General features: G+C 37.4%; 3 protein-coding genes across 3 annotated transcripts; 1 reads left to right on the top strand and 2 right to left on the bottom strand.

Annotated features, from left to right (window-relative positions):
* Positions 1–1,151: 1,151 nt before the first annotated feature.
* On the bottom strand, positions 1,152–2,093 carry LOC103127584 (olfactory receptor 2W3-like). Its single transcript, XM_007538479.1, has one exon. The coding sequence runs from the start codon at positions 2,091–2,093 to the stop codon at positions 1,152–1,154; it is 942 nt and encodes a 313-aa protein (XP_007538541.1).
* Positions 2,094–12,217: 10,124 nt separating this feature from the next.
* LOC103127585 (olfactory receptor 5AP2-like) lies at positions 12,218–13,141 on the top strand. Its single transcript, XM_007538480.2, has one exon. It carries the CDS (start codon positions 12,218–12,220, stop codon positions 13,139–13,141), a length of 924 nt encoding a protein of 307 aa, XP_007538542.1.
* Positions 13,142–20,039: 6,898 nt separating this feature from the next.
* Positions 20,040–20,981, bottom strand: LOC103127586 (olfactory receptor 14A16-like). Its single transcript, XM_007538481.2, has one exon. The coding sequence runs from the start codon at positions 20,979–20,981 to the stop codon at positions 20,040–20,042; it is 942 nt and encodes a 313-aa protein (XP_007538543.1).
* Between the last annotated feature and the right edge of the window lie 1,047 nt (positions 20,982–22,028).

Raw genomic sequence — 22,028 nt, 5'->3', positions numbered from 1 at the left:
ATAAAAATAAATCAGAAGAAATGGTAAATTCTCTGTTGTGTATATTTTAAAGCAAGTGGGAACATTCATAAACATTGAAGAACAGAGTTTAAGAAAACTTGGAGTAGTTTTAGAGAATTATGCTGAATTTTAATAAAGTCAGTTGCATTAGTTTATCTACTATATGGTTCCGTTTGTATAGTATTATACAAATTACCAATTTATGGAAATGAAGAGTGGATTACTGGAGTCTGGGTTAAGGACAGAACAGGGTTAGGCAGGAGCCAAGTGACTGGTCTGTGAAAGTGACCTAAGGACCACTGGTAATTGACTTAGACTGTATCATTTGTTAAATCCCTTTTTTGTTAACATTTTTACTAGTGGGTATATTGTATACAACACTGTAAGATTACAGGGTCATAGTTCTACCACTGCAACCCCCCTCCACAATATCCACCATGAATTCATTAAATCTTAGGGAAAGTTTGGCTGGTTAATATTCTTTTTTTGAAAATGTAACTGTTTGGGAAAATAGGTAAAGGTTTCATATGTTCTCTTATTTTATTGGTAAAAATGAATGTGAGTGTATGATTTCTTCAACACAAAAAGTTTAATTTTGAAAGGTAGGACTTTATAAGATTTTCCCTGACAAGCTACATATAGTCAAAATTGGCCTTTTCATTGCTTTTATTTATGTGTTTATGTATTTATTTATTTACTTTAGTAAAATACAGTGTCCTTAAGTTCCTCTGGTAATTGACTTCATGGATCTGTTGTAACAACTATTATGCAATAAGTGTCAGCTAGTTATTTCATGAGTTTTAATAGTGTGTATCTTCAGAGTCTAAAGGAAAGTAAAGAAACAAGTTTGATATCCAAGAGCATGAGGTCTGGAAGGAAGATGAGATGCAAACACACTCAACTTACACTTTATTGACTTTTATTTACTTGTACTACCTGGAAGTCATCATTATACGGGTGGAGAAAAAACAAGCAGCAACATGTCTGTGCTTACTCTGCAGTAACAACATTCCTTCCATTCTGGCATTATTTACCTCACTGAATAATAACTTATATTGAATTTTAGAAGAACAAACATCTATTTTCTCCATTAAATTTCAGTTTTTTTTCTTATTGGGTTTGCCTTCATTTCTAATACTTCCAGCAAGAGACTACATTTTTCTCCACTTCCTCCCCAGAAATAGCCTTCTTACTGCACCTTTTGCATCTTTGTTTCTCAAGGTATAGATGAGAGGGTTTATAACAGGGGGGACAAGGTTATAAAAGAGGGCCACAAATTTGTCAACATGCTTAGAGACAGCCTGTTTGGGCTTTATATACATATAGATAAGGGTGGTATAGAAGATAGAAACCACTGTGAGGTGGGACCCACAAGTCCCAAATGCCTTTTTTCTGCCTTCAGATGACTTAATACCTATCACTGTCCAGGCAATGCATCCATATGACACTACTATGAACAACAATGGAAAAATTATAAGCATAACACACTCAACAAAAATCACCTTTTTGTAAGCAGTGATGTTCCCACAGACCAGCTGCAGCGTTGGGACTGACTCACAGTAGAAATGGTGGATCTTGATGTGTCCACAGCGAGGCAATGACATACCGTATGCTGTGTGCACAACAGAGTTCCCAAAGCCAATTGCCCATGAAGCTCCTGCAAGGGAACAGCAAAGGTGGGGTGGCATCAAATTCACATAATGCAGGGGCTGGCAGATGGCGGCATAGCGATCATATGCCATGAAGGCCAGGAGGACACACTCAGTGCCCCCCAGCCCTAAGGTGTTGAAGAACTGTACCACACAGCCCACAAAGCTAATGGATTTGTCATGACCTTGAAGGTTGAATATCATCTGTGGTGCGATAGTTGTCATGTGGCAAAGGTCAACCATGGAGAGGTGGGTGAGGAAGAAATACATGGGAGTGTGGAGGTGAGCATCCAGGCAAGACACCAGGATGATGGTCCCATTGCCCACCAGGGTGAGTATGTAGAAGACTGAGACCAGGACTAAAAGGACTTCTTCTAGCCAGGGCTGGTCTGAGAAGCCCACCAAGATGAAATGTGTGCCTACACTGGCATTTCTCAGTTCCATTTCTTCATGCAATAAAGATAACTGATAGGAAGTAGTAGTTCCAGTTCAGGTCTCAGAAATGGGAAGGCAGTCTTTTCACTGGAGCCAAAGTTGTCAGTGACTCAACACTTAACTGTAGAATGCTAGTAGTTTACAATAGGAACATTTACAAAATATTAATGATATTGTCTTCTATGCCTTTATGTTACCAGACTAAATTTCTTGATAAGAAGCATGCAATATTGTAATACATTTTTATACTATTAAGTATTAGACCTCATATTTAATATTTCTTGAATTAAAGAAATTTAAGGAACAACAGTATGGCCTAAAAGTAAAGTGTTAACCTTTCAGATTATATACCATGTGTATGATGATGTGTTTGTTTTACCACTCAAACACTCTATACTCATAAATCATAAAAAATATTCCTACTTGTATCATATTTTTCCAAAATTGTATTCAACAGTGATATTAAATTATTTAATCATTATTTATTAATCATTATAATCTACAGAAATAGTGTTATTATTAATTTATTCTTTAAAATGAGTAATATGAAGTAAAGGTTGTCTAAGTTTTAACTTCCATGAGAAACATTGTCATTTTGAAATCATTGTGACCTTACAATTTCATTCTAATCACTTAGTTATTTAAATGAAGCATTTTATACACACTTTTATATAGAATCTGTGAAAGAAAAACTAAATAATAATTTGAGAACCACACACATGTGCATGCATTATCTTTCCCTCTTTCTTAAAGTCAATTTCCTGGCCTAGGCCTGAGTCCATACTTCTGTTCATATGCAAATGTCCAATGGCTCATGCCCCATGAAAAGGTTTCCTTTGCAAAGGTAACACTTTATGAAGTCATAGGAAGTGCAACTTTAGGGTTAGCAGCACTCAGAGAAAAGTAAATGATGAGATATATTGGTTACTCTGATTTGCGGTTCAGCAACACGAGGCAACACTTAAGAATAAGTAAAGAATAAGTGTCAGATTCATAGACTTTTACTCTTCCAGCAACAGGTGTGCATAAGTATCAGTATTTCCATTTCCCTTCTCTCTTTTCCTAAAATGAATTCCTTTTAAAAAACTGTAACAGGTGCCTTACCACATTACTTATGACTCTCAGGAGATGGCAGAACCAAGAAGCTGATTTTGTTTTATCTTCTTTAAAAATCCCACTAAGACCTAGAAGGGGACGAGAGAGCTCCTAGCCCTGTATTTTCTCACTGGGTCACAGGAGACATTCGTCACCACCCATGGGTTATCTCTGAAGAGTGGAGATGCGAATGAAGTCAGGGAAGATTTTTGTTCACTGAATCAGTCCAGCTGGCCTTGCCTGTCTGAAGACTACTGAACAAAATAAAAACACACAGTCATTTTCTTTAAAGTCTGTACTCGTCTCCATAGGTGTCTTCGTCATCATTTGGTATAGACTTCAACATTTGCATGTTTTCTTCCAGATTTCTCCTGTAAGGACTTATTCTCAGTGGACCTGGATTCATTTCACTTTGTTGGCACTTAGTGACAACAGAAGGTGAAAGCAGCTAGCCACCTTACAGTTATGTGTGCTGAGGTGGTCAGGTAGTCTAGGGAATTAAGAGAAAAAGAGAAGGATGAATGAGTAAATAAGGGTACTTGCTGTACTTCCACCCTTGATCTGTTTGTGAACTCAAGAAAAACAGTGTGTTTCTCTAGGGATTGCATGCCTGGTGTTTCCTTATACAAAAAAATGGGGGGAAATTCTACTTGAACACAATCAGATACCAAGACTCACTGTAGAGAACTGTGTTCTAATGACAGCTGGCAAGGGAATGCATTTTTAAAGAGTCTATTAGTGATTTAATATTTATTCAAAATTACAAGATAACAGGTAAAACCCCACACCATTCCCACCACCAGAGTTCTGTATCCCCATTCCCTCCACTGGAAACGACAGCAGCTCAAGGGAATGCACTTTTCAATATTGCCAATAACAATGCCTGGCGATACTAGTAGAACCAAGATTTGCAAATAAATGGATGTTCCATGCCCACTTCTTCAGCCATTACTATGCCATACTAGTAAAAACTCATTGGGAGAGGAGGTGGTGGTATACCTGGAGGAGTGCATATGTTGCAATGTGCAATGACCTGAATTTGAGCCCAGGGTCCCCACCTGCAGGGGGAAAGCTTGCAGGTCGTGAAACAGTATTAAAGGTCTCTCTCTCTCTCTCTCTCTCTCTCTCTCTCTCCCTTCCTATCTCCCTTTCCTCTCAATTTCTATTTGTCTTTATCCACAAATAAACCGATAATACAACTTATTTAAAAATAAAAAACATTAGAATATTAGTATATGCAGGTAATTATACCTTTGATATTTAATTCTTCTAAATTATTATTTTTGATTATATGGGACAGAGCGAAATTGAGAGGGGAGATAGGAAAGGGGAGACACAGAGAGACATCTGCAGACCTTCTTCATCACTTGTGAGGCTTTACTTCTGCAGGTGGGGAGTAGGGGCTCTAAACAGGTCCTTACACATGTTCACTTAACAATTTTTGCTACTGCTGGGCCCCTGTCTAACCCCTGTCTAACTTCTTTTTGTTGTAGTTGTCACCGGCACTTCACCACTTCTAGTCAATGTTTCTTAGATAGAAGAAGAAACGTAGTGAGACCAAGGGAGAGAAGGAAACATACCAAAACACTGAAACTTCATTCAGTGAAGTGGGGCCTGGGCTCCAAACTAGGTAGTCTACACATCTTGGCCATACTATCCAGGTGAGCTCTCTAAATTCTAAGTCAATTTTCTTTTCTGTTGTAAACTGTCATTTTAAATGGAGTATCATATTCTTAGAGCAATTCTATGCCCCAAAATTAACCCAGTTCCTCCTACTAAACTTCTGATAGCTGTTAATATTTTCTGATAAACTAGAAAACTTAAAAGTTTGCTTAGATTTAAAAAGTTTAATCCTTAATCATTCTAACAATAAAGAGGGTAAAGGTAATTGGGTACAGTAGAGATCTTGTACAGGATGTTTACATTTAAAAAACACTCTGAGATGGAAGTTTGCCAGAGCTATATTTATTATGAGCATGAATCAAAGAATTTCTGGTTGTTTTGGGACAACCTTATCTGCAAGTTTGCAAGTTATGTAGTATCACAGTGAACTACAAGTTCTGAGAAATGATGATTGCTTCTTCCAGCCCCGGGAGCCTGAAACTACACACTGTGCAGATTTGGAGAATGCTATCTCCTTTGTGCTTTGTCTTCTGTACTTACCTGATATTGCATTCTGCTTATTTTGTCTAAGTGTAGTTCCAACTTAATATTATTGAAATGACAGGAGCCATGGAGATGATGTTTGGGATCAAAGGAGATGTCAAGCATTGTGGTTGTCAAATGTCGACATCACCCTGCAGGACTAACCAGGGGATTACGAAGAATATATATGGTCACCAGGATATATTAGGGATGCACCCTATCCTCCAGGGGTTGGGTCATTTACCATCATGACATATTTCTGCTCCTCTGTTGGGAATATATCTCTCCAGTGATTAATCAATATCTTTAGTGGAGTTTCCAGAGGACAAGGGACGTAATGTGTGAGATTCTCTCTCTCTCTCTGCATGTTTATCTGTGCATACATGTGTCTGTGTGAGTGTGTATACATTCTCTGAAAATCCAAAAGATGTTAGTAGAATGAAGATATATTTGAGTGAATTGTGGTCCTACCAGACCTCTATAATATTTCATCTCATTTATTATAGAATTATTAATTCTTATATATGGATGGATCTCATTTTGTCCTAGTGAACTATAATGAAAATTGTTAAAATTATTTATATTTACCTAGTGAAATAAAATGAAGTGATTGTGTCCTAGTCAAAGCCTTTGACACTAGAAGACAATCTCTCAAATCCCTTTGGAATGATCTTTAAATGACATAATTGCCTTAGTAAAAAATATATATATATATATATATACATATATATATATATATATATATATATATCCTATGTTTACTTTGTAAACATTTGCTTTCTTTAGTCTGAATTTATCCATTTATATTTTGTGGGGGTTTTTTCTTTGTAAATTTAGGCACCAGGCTAAATGAATTTACTCATTCTTCCAAAAGTAATTGAATCTAGAGTTTGAAGTATTCTTATAGTGGAGATAAATACATTCCTTCCATTGAAAAATTATTGACAAACAGTGAAAAACAACCCATATATATTTTTTTAATTAGAAACTATTGTGTTTTAAGAAAATAGAAAAAGGTAAGGGCTACATGGAAGGCATTGGATGCAACTTCAGACAACATGTGTAGAACTGCTCATTTGTGGTGGGATTTGAGCAGAGACATGAATGTAGTGACATCAAAGGTTTCTTTGTGGGTAGAACATAAGATGTGTGCTTGTAAGAACATGTGTTTGAGTCTAGAGAGAGCAGTGGGATATTTTTATGTATATCTATCAGTTGATAAATCAATCTATCATGCATCAGTCATCTGTCTATATCTCTTTCTCTATCTACCTACCATCTATCTATCCCTCATCTATCATCTGTCTACACTTTTTTTTCCAACAGAGGATCAAAGATTAATTATTTCCAGTAAAACTTAGGTTTTATTTCATTACTGATTTTTTTGGAGATAATCATTTATTCAGAAAAATAAAATTACAAAAATATAGCATCAATTTAAAAATAAATTCTCTATGTTAATAGAAAAGATTCTAGACAACAAACATTGGTAACAGGAAGTCAGACGATAGCATAGCGGGTTAAGTGCAGGTGGCGCTAAGTGCAAAGGACCAACTAAGAATTCAGGTTCAAGTCCCCGGCTCCCCACCTGCAGGGGAGTCGCTTCACAGGTGGTGAAGCAGGTCTGCAGGTGTCTATCTTTCTCTTCTCCTCCTCTCTCCATTTCTGTCTGTCCTATCCAACAATGATGACATCAATTACAACAATAATAAAAAACAATAAGGGCAACAAAAGGGAAAATAAATAAATATAAAAAAATTTAAAAAGATATTGGTAACAGGAGTAGCAAGGTGTCTGGGGTTACCAATGATTTAGTGACCTTTCATTCTTATTTTATTTTATTTGTCTATATGTCCCAGTACCGTATTCTAAAGCATTTTTAAATTGAAAAATAAACTATATAACAAAAACTCAATTAATTCACAAAATTTTCACAGAATTTTGATCATGACAATTATAACAAGACTATTAGAAGAATAAGATTTTTTTTTAATTTATAAAAAGGAAACACTGACAAAACCACAGGATAAGAGGGGTACAACTCTACATAATTCCCATCACCAGAACACTATATACCATCCCCTCCCCTGATAGCTTTCCTATTCTTTATCCCTCTGGGAGTATGGACCCAGGGTCATTATGGGGTGTAGAAGATGGAAGGTCTGGCTTCTGTAATTGCTTCCACACTGAACATGGGCATTGACAGGTTGATCCATATTCCTGTCTCTTTCTTTCCCTAGTGGGGTGGGGCTCTGGGGAACTGGGGGCTCCAGGACACACTGGTGGGATTGTCTGTCCTGGGAAGTCTGGTTGGCATCATGGTAGCATCCGGATCTGGTGGCTGAAAAGAGAGTTAACATATAAAGCCAAATAAAATGTTGACTAATCATGAACCTAAATGGTGGAATGGAGCAGATGAAAAGGGGGGGGGTTCTTTGTTTTGTAGATAGCTAGTAGGCTTATTTTAGTTATATATATATATATATATATATATATATATATATATATATATATATATATATATATATATATTCCCTGATCCTGAAACTTGATATGTAGGTGGATCCTAGTTATTGTCTGGGGAGATGATGTCATAGCTGGAAAAAGGACCAGAAAGCTGGATCAGGGAAAAGAGTAGCTCCCAAATATGGGAAAGGTGTATAGATATTATTGACTATAAACCGCATCTATTTTATCTGATCTGGTGCTGGTCCATATTCAGCTTAGGAGCCTATGTGACCTCTGCATCTCTGCAGACCTGAGGTCTCATTCTGTGGTCATGAGTAGGAACATTCCAAGCTGCCCCAATTTCAGGACTCATCTTCTTTAGGGGGAGCATAGAATATGTTGTCCAGCCTCCCTTCAGAGGATGGAACATTCTCTACTGTCTTTCATCAAGTTGAAGGCAAGATCCTATTGTGGCCCACAAAGGGGTCTATTGTGTTGTTCCTGACAGAGATGACTGGTGACATTGGGGAGAGGAATTTATTCGAGGTCTATGCCCATCATGTCTGTTCGGGATTCTCAGGACTCCCTGACTAGGGCCCCAGCTCCATTATTGCTTTTTTCCCACCAAACTATAATAGAGCAAATATGGGCCAGTAATTTGGTAAAACACTAATAATTGTCAAGTGAAGTAACTATTTATGAAGACAGAAGTAAAATGATTTGTATCTTTAGAAACTAAAATTGAAATGTGAGTCCTTTTAGAAGATACACTTTGAATTATTAGGATCTTTTTTTTTTCTTTCAACATGCACATGCCCTGAACTCTCTAGCCCTGCTTAGACATTAGCCATTCTCTTGTTAACCTATACAGTAGTTCTCCTTTCACAGAACTTAGTTTTTGATGGTGAGAAACAATCACATGTGTACAGTAATGAAACTGTTCTGGCAAATGGTGTAGAGAAAAAACATAGCTGAATTAATGCAGTTAAAAAGAGATGACATATTAATTTAGAGTCACTGTAGGCTGATGCTGATTTAGAAACCATGTGATATCACAAGGTAAATTTCTCAACAGTATAAGAGTTGTAACAGTAATTTTCTTCCATTACTTTAATTTTAAATAAATACATTTTGCTTTGTACTAAGTGATACAGAGAATGGGAGTCAAACTACCATACTTAAGTTTGTCATAGAAATCAATAAATTCTACATTCAAAGTGTTCTTTAAGTGTGATTCAATTATGAGCTATATCAATTCATTACTAACGACAGTGTAGGCAAACCCAGGGCATATAAAATATAACTTCCTTAACTATTACATCACAAATAGTATTTGACTAGTTAAATAAGCTTAAATCGATCAGATAGGCAACTTGCTTTCAAACTGTCTATGACAAACTTGACTCCTTTTCTAATGTAAACAAATTCTTCCTTAAACAAATAAAAAATGAAAATACCTTATACTCTAGCAATTCCACTTCCAGATTTTTACCCCAAAGACATGAAAACACTATTTCAAAGAGACATGCACACACAAATGTTAACAGCTCTTATTCTTATTCACAATAGCCAAAACATAAATGCTCATTGACAGATGATTGGATAAAAAAGTTATGGGACATATACTTAATGAATACTACTCAGCAATGAAAAATAAAGTCTGATATTGGGGTTTGGGTGGTGATACACGATACACTTGGTTGAAAGCTCACATTACCAAGCCGAGGGACCCCGATATCAAGCCCCCACATCCCTGGTACTGGGTGGAAGCTTCATGAGCAGTGCGGCAGTGCTGCAGATGTGTCTCTTCCTCTCTCTTTCACTATCTTCTCTATTTCTTTGTTGTCAAATGTAAGAAAAAGAAGAGACATGTACCCTTCAGAACAAAAGGAATGAAACTGGAAGTGGTTGTGCTTAGTGAACTTAAGAAAGTAAAGGAAAGCTAACAGATGGTTTCACTCATGTGTGGAATATAGACAACTGAAACATATGAACTTGAATGAAAAAGGTAGTCAACCTGTCTCTAAGACTCTGGGAGAACCTGAAGTTTACTGTTTGGGGAAGGGGGATGGGCATGAAACTTTAATAATGGGAATGGTATGGAACTTTTGCCCTATTATCTTAAAACCTTGTAATATTAAATTACTACTATTTTTAAGTTAATAAATTCATTTTTTTCTTCCTCTAGGGTTAATGCTGAGTCTCGGTGCCTGCACCACTAATCCACTATTCCTGGAGGCCATTTTTCCCATTTTGTTGCCCTTGATGTTTATTGTTGTAATTATTGCTATCATTATTGTTGGCTAGGGCAGAGAGAAATTGAGAGAAGACAGAGAGGGAGAGAGAAGACAGACACCTGCAGACCTGCTTCACAGCTTGTGAGGCGACGCCCCTGCAGGTGGGTAGCAGGGGACTTGAACCAGGATTCTTGAGCTGGTCCTTGCACTTTGGCCATGTGCACAGAACTCAGTGCACTACTGTCAGGCCCCTAAATTAATAGATTCTTTAATGTCGGGCATGGATATCTCTGATTATAGCCTGAGTAACTTGTTGCTAGATAAGTTGAGCTACCCAATTTGATGAGTGGAATGTGCTCAGTAAGTCAGCCCCAGGGAAGGTTACCCTAATCATGCCGGCTGGTCTAAGATCTAGGGATTACTCTATAGCCTATCTCTTGGGGCTGCAGATTCTTTTTTGGTTCTCAACTTATTCTAAGAAAAGGATTTAAATTAAAAAAATCCACCAGCAGAGAAAAATATGTGGATAGTGTCACTTTTCACACTGCTATTAGATGGGTAAAGGAGTCTTAGGACTCTTCTTAAGGCATCTACTTACAGATTGGGAAGAAGATTGTTTCTCCTTCAAAGTAATGGTTCACCCAATGCAGAGGAGGCATATTGAGTGGGTTTCACGACTGACCTCCAGATTTCATAGGTAATTATTTTCTCCTCATTCTGACTTCTAATTCCAACTTTTGTTCATAATTAAGTCACCTCTGAAATATCATTTATACATTTGCATACAACCTTACCTTTGCTTCTGTACAGAATTATGTTTATTTTTTGTATCCTCTCTATTTTGGTTTCATTATTTATTTCTATGGCTGTATCTATGTAAATAATACAATGACTAACCATTTAATTTTTTAAAATTTATCTTTATTTATTAGATAGACAAAGCCAGAAATGGAGAGGGTAGGGGAGATAAAGATATGCCTGTAGCAATGCTTCATCACTTCCAAAGCTTCTGCCCTACAGGTGGGGTTCAAGGTTTGAATCAGAGTCTTTGAACATTGTAATGTGTGCGTTCAACCAGGTGAACCCCCAACCAGCCTGTGCAATGATTAATCATTGATGTAGTACACCCTTATATTTTATTTTAAAGTTTATACTTGTATATTTAAGATCTGGTTGTTAATCTCTAGGGAGATAGAAGGCACTTTAAACTCATTCATAAATTCAAACTGAGGCATTTTAATGTACAGGTTGTGAGACTGCATGAGTTAATATATTCATTCATGTACTATTCATAGGATAATATGTCTTTAGCAGACATACATTTTATGATTTTTAAAAAATATATATCTTATAAATTCATGAACCATAGTGATTTTACTAATGTCTATTGTGTTTGAAAGGGTGGAGGGAGACGATTAAGCAAATATTAAACTAAACCTATGGTCATGAGGTAAAACTACAGGCAGACATGATGATCTTCTTTTTCCAGAAGTAAATACAGTTATGATGGTTCTCCAAGACACAGAAGGCAAGCAAGACTAAATTAGAAGCTGCACACACACACACACACAAAAAAAAAAAAAAAAAAAAAAAGAACAAGTGTGGGTAACACAATATAAGCTCAGAAAAGAGGTCTATATATTAGCCTTGAAAATCTGGGGCGCAATGTCAGAAGTTAAGCTACATAGAAACTAACAATCTTAGCCATATATAATTGTGTGTGTGTGTGTGTGTGTGTGTGTGTGTGTGTGCGCACGCGCACATGTGTAGAAAAAAAAAAGGGGATAATATCATTTCTTCTATCTGTGGAGTTTCCCCCATAGTCACTTCCTTTTTCTGACCCCAAAACTTCCACCCAGTGCAAGGAAGATAGCAACTCTTCAGTGGTCAATTGCTGAATGAATTAGATGACTTCAACTTTCAAGTACTATAATTCATTTCAGAACTGATTATTTGCATTGCATGTATACAACCAGTACCTTAATAAATACTTGTTCACTCTCTTTCATTTATTCAGAGTCTGCTATTACTCAGATTTAATAGGGAAGCAACAAGACAGAAAGAAATGTGAGACAACCTTATGAAATATGATTTACTTCTGACCACTTGTGGGCCCCTTTGTAGCTGTGAATTTTGAAAGAAATGCCACTAAGACCTTAGTCATTTTGATTATTCTTTGGCTCTCTCTTTCAATGCCTTGGAAAGGAAATGACAAATGGGACCATGGTGACTGAGTTTATTCTCAAGGGCTTCTCAGACACGCCTGAGCTGAGGCTCATTAGCTCTGCATTTTTCCTTTTCATCTACTTCTTCGCCCTACTGGGGAACGCCTCCATCATCGCAGCTGTGACCAAAGATCACCGTCTCCACACACCCATGTACTTCTTCCTGAAAAATCTGTCCTTCTTGGACATGTGCTATACCTCAGTCACCATCCCCAAGGCTCTGGTCAACTCACTCCTGGGTTCTGAAGTCATTTCCTTTCGGGAATGTGTGGCCCAGCTCTTTTTATTCGTAACATTGTGTGCAACTGAGTGCTTCCTGCTCACATCCATGGCCTATGATCGTTATCTAGCCATTCAAAAGCCTCTCCTGTATGGCATCCTGATGAGTAAGAAGCTGTGCATAGAGCTTGTCATGGTGGCCTGGCTAAGCGGAGCTCTCTATGCCATTTTTCACACCACCAACACATTCTCTCTCCTGTTCTGTGGGCCTAATGTCATTGATCATTTTTTCTGTGATAGTTCTCCCATCATGAAGCTGTCATGTACTGACCCCCACACCAACGAGGAAGTTGGATTTGTAGTGGGTGGGTGCATCATTCTTGGGGCCTTTGCCCTCACCATCATCTCCTACATTCTCATCATCTCCACCATTGCTCAGATGCCCTCGGCAGGTGGCCGTGGGAAAGCCTTATCCACCTGCTCCTCTCACTTGAACACTGTCATTCTGTTTTATGTCACTGGGAGTTTTGCATACCTGAGACCTACTTCTCATTACTCACCCACTCAAGGTCGACTGGTATCAGTGTTTTACTCCATTCTGACTCCCAGCCTTAACCCTGTGGTCTACTGTCTTAGAAATGCAGACATGAAGTTGGCTCTGAAAAAACTATATGTATCATCCAAGTAGGTATTTTTCTTTGTTTATTTGCTTGTTTTTGTCATACTAAGCATATTTCCCTGAACATCAATCTAGATAAAATGGCTAAGTCTCTAGAAACATATGACCTGGCAAAATTCAAGATGAACAAATTAAAAAAAAGTAAAAATTTTACTGTGATTATGGAGATTGAGGTAGTAGCAGAAGAACTGACAAAAAAGTCAATCCTTCTAAAACTCTCCTGTCTTTAAGAGGGAATGTTTTCACACTGATTTGTTGAGGTCAATGTTTCCCTGATACCAGAGCCAAACAGATACATTACAAGAAACTGCCCACAGAATCCCCTTCTCCCTCTTTCTTGCCTATAAAAAGGAAGAGAAAGAAAACCACTTGTCTTTTGATAACCTCAAGAGAAAATCATGCTAAGTGAAATAAGTAAAAAGGAGAAAGACAAATTCTAGATAATCACAATGATAATGGGAAGCAAAATAGTGAAATACATTAACAAATTGGTGTTCTATTTCAGCAGAGCCGAGGCTATTAAAGGGGGAGATTGACATGGGCTAAAAAGGAGGTTGGAGTCCCAGTACTCTATGGTGGAGGGAGATGGTACATTGGCAGTGAGTGAAGTATGTTGTCACATATTTTGGGGAAATATTAAATTGTACTGAGACAACAGGTACCTCATATAGCATTGACTCAGTAAAACTAAATCTGAACTTAAAAAAGGAAATACATTAGAAAAGATGAAACTACTGACTAATACCCATGATAAACACAGATGTAAAATTCTTCAACAAAATACTTTCATCTGTACTTAACAAAAGCATCATTTGTGGATTGATATGGGATGATGTCATTCATAGACTGAAAATGAGAATTAATAACAGAGGGGGAAACACAAAGGAGAACATGGACTGGGTTTGGTGTATTGAACCAAAGTAAAGGACTTTGGGGGATGGGGCTCAAGTCCTGGTGCACAGTGGTGGAAGAAAACCTAGGCAGAGGAGTAGAGTGTTTTGCAGAAAAAAAGAAATTTACACATGTACCAACAATTGTATTTACTATTATTTACTGTAAACCATTAATCTCTCAATAAAGCATTTTTAAAGACATCATTCATGATAATCAAGATTGTTTTATTATAAGGATATAACAATAGTTCAACAGACTAATCAGAAAATGCATTGCAACTTATGAATAGTAGAAGATAAAAACCATATATGTCTGTATGCTGTGAAGTCATTTGACAAATGCAAGAAACAGATGAAAACTCTCAAACAGCAATTTTTTTCTCGAAGGACAGAAACAAGGCAAGGGTGCTCAGTTTCATTTTGTCTATGCAACATATTACCGAGCATTCTACCTAGCAACATTAAGCAAGATAAAAGAAAAAAAATTAGCTTATAGTAAAAAACTGTTGAATGGTAATAGTGCTAGAACCAATGATATCACAAAATGGACTCTGTGTGTATATCTCTGCTCTACTTCCCTTTCTCCTCTTGCTACCCCTAGAATTTACAGTGGGCAATAGATTTGCATAATTATCTACTCTTGCTATCCCTTTTTTCCTTTCTTTATTTTTCATTTGGATTTGGTTGCTACTTTTTCATGGACTGGAGACATTGTTAGGCTAACTGGTATTGGTTAAACTGCTTCAATCCTTGCTTCAGTTACTATTGTGATTTCTGAGGGTGGTGATTGCATTTGACATGAAGGTATTTTGTATAGCATGGCTTGTACTCAAAACACAACAACTGAGGAACAACAGAACATAAAAATAAAAAACAAATTAATTTAAAAAATGGGTAGATCAAGAGCAAATAAAACTGCTACTACAATGAATGAAGACAGGAGCCCAGAAGAAACTAAAAATCATCCAGAGTAACCATAGATAAGAAAAGGATGCAGCAATAATAAACTTACTAATCCATAAATGAAAACAACTTTGGAGGAAAGGGCTAGCAGTATTAGGGAAAAAAACAGATGAGACCCTCAAGGAAAATATTACCTACCTGGAGGTAATTAGAAAAATTAAATCTGAAGTAGCTGAACTGAAGAAAGAAGCTGAGGGAAGGGAAAGCATACTAATAGAAGCAGAAAACAGAATTATCCATACAGAGGATGAGCTAGAGAAAACTAAGAAAGAGGTGAACAGCTCAAAAAGACATTGAAAGACACTGAAAACAACAACAGAGACATATGGAATGATCTCAAAAGGAGTAATGTTCATATAACTGGCCTGCCAGAGGAAGAAAGAGAGGAAGGGGAAGTAAACATTTGTTGCTTTTTAGAGAGTCAGTATATAAAAAAAAATCAGTGTATGATTTAAAAAAACTCATTCTGTGCTTTAAAAAGTTTGATACATACAATTTTTCCCCTCTCATATTACTTAAGCAGTTATTTATACGACTACAAATTAATAGCAGTGTACATAAACAGGATTCCCATCACCAAAAGACTGTGTCTGATCCCATTCCCCCAACTTCTGCCACCCCCGAAAGCCAAACACCCACCCTCACCCTCACCCTCATCCCAGGGTTTTTACTTTGGTGCCCTACTCCACAGAATCTTCTAATCCATGAAGATCTGATTTCATACAGTCTAACAGGAAGAAGCAACAGGCTTTATCCAACAAATTCACCTTTTCTAATATATGAAGAGCAAATCACTGGTATGGGTTCTATGGCAATAATGTCATCCTTTGCAATTACCCCCAGGGGAGGACTAAGTGATCAGAGAGACCAGAAGAAATGGAAGAACTCTAAAAGCCTGAGGAACAGGAAGCAGAGAATTAGCATTGAGGTCTACTTTGTGACAGAGTTTTGCTTTGGTCCTGCTGCCTCTTAGGGTGACAGGCAGAGATAGATTCAACCATTCAGTCCAATACTAAACTTGGAAATTTCCAAGAGAATTAAATGCCCTGATGCTCGGTTAAGTGCATGTGGTGCCAAGTGCAAGAACTAGCATAAGGATCCCCACCTGCAGCAGAGTCACTTCACAGGTGGTGAAGAAGGTCTGTTGGTGTCTATCTTTCTCTCCCCTTCTTTGTCTAACCCTCCTCTCTCCATTTCTCTCTATCCTATTCAACAACAATTACGACATCAGTAACAACAATAACTACAACAATAAAACAAGGCCAACAAAAGGGAATAAATAAAGAAATAAATATTAAAAAATCCCCGATGCTCAGTGTCTCAATTAATCATGTCTTTTCAAGAAAGTAGTTTAACTAGGAGGGTGAAGGGCTTCCAAATTAGCTATTTCAGTATGTAGATACACCAGACATTGTTAAAAATATATTACAAAACCTAGTTATTTGAACAGTAATTTTATTATAATATTAAATACTTAGATTTTATTATAATATACCGTTGTGCCTATACAGATATATAGATGCAATCAAAGAGTTCTAAGATGGGAGATCTTCTCTAGATTCAATTTATTCTTTATACTGTCACAATCATAATTCCTAACCATAGTATAATGTGTCTTCTCTCTTGGAAGTGATTTCTATTGCCTCAATTAGTTTACCTACTGTGATTCCATCACTGATGACATTGCAAAGGATAAGGTGCAAAATAACTGAAGAAATAAGGATTCTTACAGAACATGTCACTTTTACTATACATTATTTTAAGTAATCATTTGGCTGGAGGTTTAGAGATACCATTGGGCAAGATATTAAGGCATAGGTATTGACCAGTTCAGATAACACTTAAAATGAGAGAATTAGCCTGCTGTAGGATAGTGAGGATATATTATCAGTAATTGGTCCTTAGAAAGTTTAATAATAATAGCTAGTCAAGTGTTTATTTTTATTAATATAAGTAAAATATTAAAATTTAACTAAACTCACACTCTTCATAAATGTAGAACATTATAAGAACATTAGCCCTTTTGTGGACATCTACATGGCATTATCCTCACTATAAACTGGCAATGGAAAGGACTACCCCAGTCTCTGAAGGGTGGCTAGGTTGTCCTACTCTGTCACCTGAATAAAACTGGTACTGTGTCCAGCCTAGCATTTAGCCAGCAGTAGCCATTGACTGTGAGCTCTGACTCACCATTCACATGGTGGTTATATAGGTTATACAGATTCCTTTGCTAAATATGGTCACATATGGGCTCTTAGATAAATTTGATACCTGTGTTTAAATATTATTTCAAGTTATAGAGCCACTTTTTGCCCTAACCTGATGTTTAAGCTCTATTATCCACTCTGATACCACCCTCCCAGATAATATTTCTAGTCCACCTCCATGGTACCTATCAAGCTTATGCAAAGATTACTGAAATGCCAGCCTCCTTAGAACATATATAACATAGAAAACCTATCTTTTTTTTTCCAACCTAAGGACTTTATTCCCATTTTCTCTACTTCTACTCTTTGGTTCCTGTTTATTAATCCTTCTGTCCTGCTTTATATCATTGCCTTTCAGCCACCAAGGTCCAGATGTTACTACAATTAATCTTGATGTCCCTAATTCATATGACCAGCCAATATATCCCAGAAACTCAAGTCTCCAAAGCCTTACCCTACTAAATATGCTAAAGATATAAATAACTAATAGATTAATCAAATAACATCTATGCCTGGTTTGAATTCTACTCCAGATAAGAGTTGGGCACTGTGTCTTGTCAAGGGATCAGGACCAGCTGTACTAGCCTTTTTTCAGTCACCCTACTCAAGGTCTTTGCTTTCAGCTCACTTTTCTGATTGTTGCTCAGTGCTGAGGCTGCACATCACAATGGCACCTTCCCCCAACTGAGGCACTGCTCTGGATTCCATCAGCCTTTGTCCATATTGTCCCATGCTGTTTTCTCATGCACACTGTTTTAATGTACCTCCTATTCAGAGATCTTCCTTAAGCTTTTCATGCTGGATTTTTGTGTGTGTATATGTGTGTGGGGGGGGGGGGGGTTTCTGGTGTTCTTTTATTTCTGTTTTAACTGGTTTCCTCTCTGTAAAGTCTTTCATTTCTTGTTACTGTTTGGACACATTCCCAGCACCACCAGAGAAAGTTTTTAATCCTCCCATTTAGTCTGGATGACCATCGGTGGGGTAGAGTATTCTGGCTGAAAGCCTTTCTCATTTAGTTCTCAATATACATCTGGTAACTCTCTTCTGACTTCGAGTTTATATTGATAAACATGCTGATAATATAATAGGAGTTCTTTGTATATAACTTTGTTCTCTTGCATCCTTGAGGATGGTTTTCTTACCTTTAGTCTTTGGTAGTTTAAGTCACCACACAGACATATAGTTTTTGACAATTGAATTCAAAATATAGAATAGAGATAGGAGAATATCTTCAAAGATTATTTGGGGAAATTAAGTTGAAATGAATAGAAGAATAGAATTTGACCATTACACTTCTCCATAGACAAATAACTCCAAGTGGATGAAAGTTTTGGATGCTGGACCAAATCTCATAAATTATTTAGAGGAAAACATTGACAGAATTCTTTTTAATATAAGTTTTAGAAACACCTTCAATGACTAAAGTCCAAGTGCAAGGAAATCAAAAACAAAATTAAGTTATTGAGACTACACCAAATTGAAAAACTTCTGCATAGCAAAGAAAACAGAACAAAAACAAAGACTCCTTACAGAATGGGAGATCTTTACATACCACACACCAGACAAAAAGTTTATCACAGAAATATATAAAAAGTTTACAAAACCTCAGAAAAAAAAAAAAAACCTCTCATCGAAAAGAAAGAAAAGTGTGTGAACAGAACATTTACCAAAAAAGGGATCTAAAAGGCCAAATGAAATGAAAAAATGCTCAGTAATTGATTATCAGAGAAACGCAAACACAATGTTGACGTACTACTTTACTTTTGTGAGAATGTCATACATTAGTAATGGCAGTGACATAAAATGTTAGTGAGACTGTGGGTTAAAAGAACCCCCCCAACTGCTGGTGGGAATTCAGTTTTGCCTGTCCCTTTGGAGACAATCTGGAGAATACTCAGAAACCTAGAAGTGGCCCTTCCCTATGATCCAGAAATGCTTCTCTTGGGAACTTATCCAAAGGGAAAAAACACCTATCCAAAAAGATCTATGTATACCTGCATTCATAGTAGAACACTATGTTTTAGCTCAAATCTGGAAGCAACTCTGTCCAACAACAGATGAGTGGCTATGAAAGTTTTGGCTATGAAAGTTTTGGAATACTACTCTGTGTTAAGATGAATTTATCTCCCTAGACTCATCTTGAGTGGAGCTTGAAGTAACTGTGTTAAGTGAAAGAAGTAAAAAAGTGAAAGAACTAATACCAGATAATCTCACTCATATGCGAAATTTAAGAAGCAAGAATAGAAAAGGAAAACACAAAGTCAGACTTTAACTGGATATGGTGTATTGCATCAAAGCAAAGGATTATGAAGAAAGAGGGCAGGAAGTGGGCTGGGGAGGGCTCAAGGGTCCTGTTATGTGATAGTGGAAAAGGACTTGGTTTGTAGGTGAGACATATATCATGTTCGGATGACTAAATATCCACATGTATTAACAACTGTACTGTAATCTACTAACCCTCCACAATAAAATGATGAAAAATAAATAAAAATGATAGTGACATCAATGCCATTAAGCTGTCATCTCAATAGAATGTTTAAATTTTTGCAACTCTTTTTATTAATATTTTAAATAAATATAGTTTACTACTATAAAGATAACAAGGATTTGCCTTAAAGAAGACACACACATCCACAGACATGCTAAAACATGTACATACACTTATATATTTCACAGGTTCCATTGCTTGAATCATTCTACAACAAATGTTCTCCCACTAACCCCAAAGTAACAAAGTGGCTCAATAATTTAAAGACACATTCATTAAGTAAATGTTAAAATTCAAAAATCATATGTGACTTAAGAAAACCCCTCTCTCTCTTCCTAAATCAACAAAAGCATTTAAGTAGACTTAAATGCTATGATACCAAGCATTTTTCCAAGACTCATTTTTAGGTCCTTGTTTCTTAAACTATAGATGATGGGGTTCATGGAGGGGGGCACCACATTGTAAAAAACAGACAAAATGATATCTGCAGTGGATAACTGGTCAGAGGTTGGTTTTAGGTAGGCCACAGCCCCTGTGGAGATGAACAAAGTCACAACAGCAAGATGAGGGAGGCAGGTGGACAGGGCTTTGGACCTTCCATCCTTGGAGGAGACCCTTAATACTGCAGAGAAGATGTGTACATAGGAATACAAAATGCAGACAAAGCAGATGAGAGAGGTACTCGCAGTGAGCACTGTCACTGACATCTCAGTGATGTTGACTTTGGGTTCTGAGATCAAGAGAAGTTGAGGGATGTCACAGAAGAAGCAGTGAATTTCATTGGAGCTGAAGCCTGTGGAGAAGGTGGCTATGGTGTGCATTGTCCCAGAAAGTCCCGCACTTAGGTATACAGCCACTGCCATCTTGACGCAGACAGCTCTGTGCATGATGACCTCATAGTGTAGGGGGTGGCAGATAGCCACATAGCGGTCATAGGACATCACTGTGAGGATGGCCATTTCAGCAGAAGCAAAGCTTATGAAAAGAAAGACTTGGAAAATGCAGCCCATAAAGGATATGATATCTCTTCCTGTAAGAGAGTTGAGAACAAAGTTTGGAACAGTTGTAGAAATGAAGCAGAGATCTATGAAGGAGAGATTCTTGAGTAAGAAGTACATGGGTGCGTGGAGGTGAGGGTCACATGTAATAAGGAAGCTGATGAGTCCATTTCCTAACAGTGCTGCCAAGTAAGCCAGGAGGAAGAAGACAGCTACCAGGGTCTGCACACTTGGGTCATCAGACAACCCCAGAAGAAGAAACTCAGTCACTTTTGTGTGGTTGATCATTTTTGCCATCGGTATGTGTCCTAGTTTGAGCTGTGGAATGTAGTAGAGCACACAGAAATAAAGGCAAAGATACTTTTGTATTCTGGTGGCAAGGCTGATCATCTTGTATGAAGTCATCATCTTGTGATGTGATTGTACATCTAACTCTACCTACCTTTCATCTGTCAATCTTTCCCATGTTAATTGTACATAAAATAATGTAAATATGAAAGGGAAGACAAAATCTCAAAACAGATTAAGACTGTAAAGCTTTGTATATAAGCAGTTAAATTGACACTTCTAAATTCCCATTACAGAATTCATTGGTTGTTATATTATCGTGATGTACCCATAAATGTTGAAAATTCCCTGGGATGGGAGGATGATCTGATAATTGAGTGTGTTCATATTTCTTTTTGTTGATAAAAGTCAACCAGAGGTGATGTGTTAACTGGCAAACAGCTGCACTGGTAGGAGCCACTTCTGAGTACATATGGGCTTTTCACCACAGGAGTCTCTCTTTAAGCCCCTGTCAGTCCATAAATCCATGTTTTCACTCCCTGCTGTTTTGGAGGGTTTCTGAAGTAATCCTAGTCCTGTGTTGTTGTTGGAGCTACAAACTCCCCACCAGCAGGGGCAGCACTTTAAAAGTGACAAAGCAGGTCGGCAGTGTCTTCCAAGTTTCCTCTACTTCTCCAGTTCCTCTCTCATGTTCTCTCTGTCCTATCCAGTAACATGGAAAAACAATGGCTGCCAGGATTAGTGATTTTGTAATGCAGGCACAAAGCTCCAGCAATAACCCTGCTGGAAAAAGAAAGGAAGGAAGGAAGGAAGGAAGGAAGGAAGGAAGGAAGGAAGGAAGGAAGGGAGGGGGGAGGGAGGGAGGGAGGAAGGGAGGAAGGAAGGGAAAGGTAGGAAGAAAATCAGAAAGGGAAGAAGGAAGGAAGTCAGGCAGAAGAGAGGAAGGAAAGAAGGAAGAAAGGAAGGGATGAAGGAAGGAAGAAAGGAAGGGAGGAAGGAAGGAAGGAAGGAAGGGAGGGAAAGAACAAAAGAAAGGAAGGTGAGAAAGAGTAAAAG

This window comes from Erinaceus europaeus, chromosome 9, assembly GCF_950295315.1.
Source record: "Erinaceus europaeus chromosome 9, mEriEur2.1, whole genome shotgun sequence".
NCBI lineage: Eukaryota > Metazoa > Chordata > Mammalia > Eulipotyphla > Erinaceidae > Erinaceus > Erinaceus europaeus.
Note: the sequence above shows the minus strand (reverse complement) of the source record. Positions and strands in the feature narration are given on the sequence as shown.